This window comes from Pundamilia nyererei, unplaced genomic scaffold (assembly GCF_000239375.1).
Source record: "Pundamilia nyererei isolate P.nyererei 1_Seehausen unplaced genomic scaffold, PunNye1.0 scaffold00212, whole genome shotgun sequence".
Classification (NCBI taxonomy): domain Eukaryota; kingdom Metazoa; phylum Chordata; class Actinopteri; order Cichliformes; family Cichlidae; genus Pundamilia; species Pundamilia nyererei.
In genome coordinates this window covers 809071-814509 of record NW_005187613.1, presented here as the reverse complement: position 1 = coordinate 814509, position 5439 = coordinate 809071, and the positions used below count along the sequence as shown (strand labels likewise).

Genomic DNA, 5439 nt, shown 5'->3' with positions numbered 1-5439 from the left:
CAGAGTTTTGGCGTATCATAAAGTTCCGCGTGCATTATCATTTAATGCAGTATATTTTGAAGTAACCTAGCAGTTGCATCAGCATCTATATGTAGTAAACAACTGATTTTATTTTACTTTATTCACAGTATTTCAACAATGTTGTTTATTCATTTTCATAATGACCTTGAGGCTGCTCTAATAATAAAGTGAACCTGACTGTTTCGTAGTTTGAATTTCCCCCTTTCGTCTTTTTTCTTTTCTGCATTTCACATGTAAACCATCCGAGCTCTAACCCGACTCTTCTCTCTGTTCCCCTTCACACTTCAGCGTCTCTTTCCCAGCGTTTTCTGTTTTCACAAGTACATGATTTGATGTCAAGTGGGATAAGGCTGACAAAGCACAGGACTGGCCTAACCAGGAAGCTGATAATGGCTTAATCATGACAAAGAGACAAACCTCAGCGCTTTACATCGACGTTACATCCTTCGTGCTGCAACGCCCACTCATTAAGATCAGCCAGAAATCTGTCCCTTTCTACTTTACATCCCTGTGCTATTTTACTGAAGTAATGCATCCAACTGTACAGTTTCCTGAAACAATAGCATGTGTCATCATATTGTGATATTACATTTTGGCTCTTCTGCACCTTCTGCTCAAAGTTGTTATGCTGTAAAATAAAGTCTTAGTCCTGACTAAGAATGGGTTTTTAAATTTTATTTTTGATCAAAGTTGATTGTTAGTTTTTATACTTACAAGATCCAGCTAATTTCAAATAGGAGAAATTAAAAATGTAAATAACAGACAAGAGTTTGGGAGGCTCATCTGTAATCAGTGAAAGGGCTCAGTTTTAGTAAGCATGTCAGCATCTAACAACTTCTTTAAAAAGTGGATTCAGTTCAACTGGGCAAGTGTGTTCTGTTGGAGAAACTTTCCATCACTCACCCATGAGACTGAATACTGAAATCACTTAAATGACTGATAAAACATTTGTGTCATGGACCATCATCTCCAGAGGAACTGAACATTTATCCATACCTGGGAATCATCCATGCATTAAGACATTGTTTGTAGTTTTTTTTAAGTTAGCATTTCTTTTGCCTTATTTTTAACTTTAGGAAGCAACATTTTTCAGAAGAAAAACACAGTAAACTATCTGAAAATCATCAGACTAGTTGGTTAGTCTAATTTCTTTTTCCATGGTTAGTGGAGTAAGAAATGAGTTGCTAGGAACTCATTCATAAGCTCAAGAATAAACTAGCGGCACTCAACGGTACCCTCAGCCTTGTACTACGGGGTGGCTGCAGCTCAGAACGTAGAGCGGGTCAGCTACTAATTGGAAAGTTGGTAGTTGTCTAGTCTGCATGCAAAGCGTCCTTGGGCCAGATGTTAACCCCAAGTTATTCTTCAATTCATCCATCAAATTATGAATGTGTGTGAATGTTAGATAGAAAGCAGGTATGTAGAAAAAAATATACGAGGTCTAGAATAATCAGACCCGATCTTATCTTAAAGACCTCATAGTACAGTATCACTCCAATAGAGCACTTCACCCTCAGGATATTGTGAGACATGGTGTCAAACGCCGCACTAAGATCCAGAAGGATGAGGATGGATAGAAGACCAGAATCAGCTGCCATCAGAAGGTCATTGGTAATCCTTAGCAGAGCAGTTTCTGTGCTATGATTGGGGCGGAAACCAGATTGAAATTGTTCATAGAGTAAGAATAACGAGTACTATAACCAACTTACCACCTCAAATTTATATTTTTTATTCTATTCTAACTAAATTTCTGTTTACTGCAGCCCACCTGCAGTAAAGACACCACCTGCACCTTCACAGTCTACACTTTGGCAATCACTGCAACAGAGTGTGCATTGCTGCCCAATCAGAAAACTAGCTGATAGACGTATCCTGGTGTAGATTAATAACAGGGAGACGTGTATCTGATAAAGTTATTGCTATTAATATGATGCAGATGAGAAGCTGATTAAGTTTAATCAAGGTAGTCAGCATAAATTATCATTAAATTACAGAAAGGACCCTGCAGTGCATTTGGTTCACATTTTCTTTTCATCATTACTCATATACACTATTGGTATTAGTGTACATGAGTAGGACTAAGCTTTTACAGGAAAGAAAGTGATAGTTCTAACATGAATGAATGATTGAGTTTAAATTAAATAAGTAAATCTTACAAGAACACAGAGTGGGAAACAAAAAGCATCACCATGAACATAATGGCACAGTGGAGGAGTTTTCACTCAGAATTTTCTAACATGCTATTTTGCATTATAAAAGTCTGTTTTTATTGTTCGCTGTGGGGGAAAATGTGGTGAATGAGAGTGTGAATCTCATTAAAATATTACTCCACAGCAAATAAACTTCCAGGACTCAAAAATAAACCCAGCTGCATAAGCTGTAGGATATTTGTTTCCTATTAACACGTTACTAATTTCCTTAAAGCACTACAAAATACTGAGGAATGCAAGGGTTTTTATTGATAAAAGGTGTGTATGATACCTACCAATTTTCTTTCATCTTGCCAGGCCTGAACTTTTTGATTGGAGCTCTGTGGAGAAGAAGACCTCGGCAGTCGACCGACTGGAACATGCCTTCAGTAAGGCAGAGCAACACCTGGGGATAGAGAGGCTACTGGACCCTGAGGGTAACTACATGCTCACCTATTAGCTTACTGTCAAGGGAAACTTGTTAACAGGTTTTGCACAATAATACCAGGAATGCCTCCTAACAAATACTTTCATCACAAAATGTGTTGTCATCTGTGGCACCCATCATTGCCCAATTTACGCCGTCTTGAAACCAGTTTAAACTTTCTGGATACATGCTCAATCGTCCAGGTGAGAAAACCCCAAAGAGTTGATTCTGTTGATCTAGACATAGCATTTTCAGTGGGAGAAACATTTTATCACTCTTCAGTCTGAAGAAGTCACCAAATGATACTGTCCCTCCTTGACTGTCTGAAGAGATTCTCCATACTGTAGGGCCTTCTGTTCACATGCAGTCGTTCAACCTCTGCTTAAAAACATCTCTGGATCACAGTTCTCACTAGCTACAGGCCTATCTAAGCTAAGCTTCCTTTTCTTTCTAAATTTCTGGAGATCATTTTCAATCAGCGAATGGCCTTTTTGGAAGAGAATACCACTCTAGAGGTTTCAAGTCTGGTTTCAGAATCTTACACACCACTGAAACATCTCATTTAAGAGTTTTTAACCACATGTTTTTAGCTATCGACTCTGGTGACTGTGTTGTTTTTATACTTTGCGATTTAAACGATGGGTTTGACACAATCGATCATGAAGTTTTACTGGATCAAACCTTCTGTGCTAGCCTTTGAAGCCTCTGCTCCTTTCTCGTGTGGAGTTCCACAGGGCTCAGTTTTAGGCTCCCTCCTCTTTTCTTCTACCAGCTCAAACTTGGTTCCACATTAAGAACGTATTGTATTTCATTACACTGTTACGTGGACGATACCAAGATTTTTGTCCCTCCTAAAAGTAATGAAGCGTTTTCTTCTAGACTGCTGCTCAGGTGTCTTGGAGACATAATGGCTCTTAATGTTTTCAATTTTAATGAGGAAAAAACAGAAGTGATGGTGTTTGGGCGTACAACTCGGACCCTTTTTGTCGAGCTGTGTTCCTTTGTTCAGTACATCAAGCCGACTATTACAAACCTCTGGGTTGAGGTGGACGCTGAAATTTGACAGTCAAATCAGGGCAGTGGCAAAATTGAGCCTTTTCCAGTTGAGGCACTTGGCCAGCATAAAGCTTTCTCAGCAGCACTTTGAGACAGTAATCCACACCTTTGTTACTCTCTGCTGGATTACTGTAATACACTTTATGTAGAGGTTATTGGCTCCTCAATCACTACAGTTGGTACAGGACAGAGCCTCAGATCTTTTCACATGCAGAAATTTGAGTATGTTTCTCCCATTTTAGCCTCACTCCACTGGCTGCCCATGAATTAACTATCGCTCTGAGATGCTACAACCGTCCTTTTATCTCAGGTCAGTTGATCAGCTGCTCCTCAAACTAAGCATAAGCTAAGAGGAGACGTGTCTTCACTGTTACAGCTCCTAAAATATGAATGATTTGCCTTTACACCTCAGACAAGCCTCTTCTCTGTCTGTTTTTAAATCTCTTCTTAAATCTCTTTTCCTCGGCCTTTGACATCATGTGGGATGTTTATTTAATTTAATTGATTTTTTATTTTATTTTGTTTTATAGTATGGCACTTGTTCTTGTTCTGTGGCTTTTTGATTCCTATCTGTTTGTACATATTTATTATTCATCAGTTAGGTCCATTGATGTTGTTTTTAAAGTGCTTTACAAATAAAGCTGGAATGGTCTGGTCTGGTAAAGTTAGAGAGAATAAAGCCTGGGTCAAAGATTATTCCAAAAATGTGATCATTAGTGAGTGTGCTTATTAAAACAGTCGCTGTCATTATCTCTTCTGAGGCAGAAAGTAATCAATCGAGATATCTTAAAGTGTTCCAGATAAGAGAATAGACTATAGAGAAGATCACAAAGAGTTTCACTGTCTTTGTGCCTCTAGAGAAATCACATGACAAGGTGTCAAGAGAGGCTCCGTGGTACTGCATAGGGACAGCAGGGGTGGCAGAGGAGGGCAGGAACAGTATTGAGAAGGCATGGGAATTGATAAGAATTGATAAGAATTGATAAGAATTTAGCAGTCCATGGAATGGAAATCACTGATTAGTGATTTCCATTCCATTATAGAAATCACTAATCAGTTAGATTCCTTATTGATTCTTGTTGTGTTTGCATTGGCTCCACTTTAAAAATGATGCCACTGCAAAGAAATTCATGTAAACCAACTGCATGCTGTGAGTGAAGTGTTTTTGCATATTAGAGGTATCTCCCTTCTTTGTCATCAGCGTTAGGGTCGTTACTCAAAAAAAGTAATTATTACACATATTACAAAGAACACTCTTTTCCTCAAAGTAATGCAGTACACTACATAATTACTCCAAGGAGAAAGTAATTCATTATATTACTTGTTACATTACTTTCATGTTACTCTGTAAAGTATCTGAAACACACTGTGTCATAATTACTGTTTAATAACGTAAACCTGAGGCCCCACACACCAACACAAATCCATATTCTAATGAGGACACATGTTAACTTTCTCTTAGTATTTAGGTAATCACACAAAAAATAGCACAAAGAAACTTCAGAGTGATTCTGTTTGTTACCTGTTGAAGTTCAGCGTCTGCCTGCGGGGGTTAGCATTCCCTCAGCTTTCATTCTGGGTTCTTGGCTAGCTTAGCATTATAGGATATTGTCTGTGCAGATGCTTACAAAGAGCCAAAGTGCTAACAGCAAAATTTCCAGTGTAACTGGAACCAATAAGCGGGATCGATAGATAAGCAGACTAAGAATTCCAAGAATTGGATCACTGGAACTGGTTCTTATAGAG

General features: G+C 38.5%; 1 protein-coding gene across 1 annotated transcript in view; it reads left to right on the top strand.

The window, feature by feature from the left end:
- Nucleotides 1–5439, top strand: part of LOC102204060 (dystrophin-like) — a 289784-nt gene that overhangs the window by 95301 nt on the left and 189044 nt on the right. The window contains exon 8 of the mRNA XM_013914638.1: nucleotides 2529–2647. Within this exon, the coding sequence (XP_013770092.1) occupies nucleotides 2529–2647 (119 nt within the window). The remainder of the gene's footprint in view (nucleotides 1–2528; nucleotides 2648–5439) is intronic.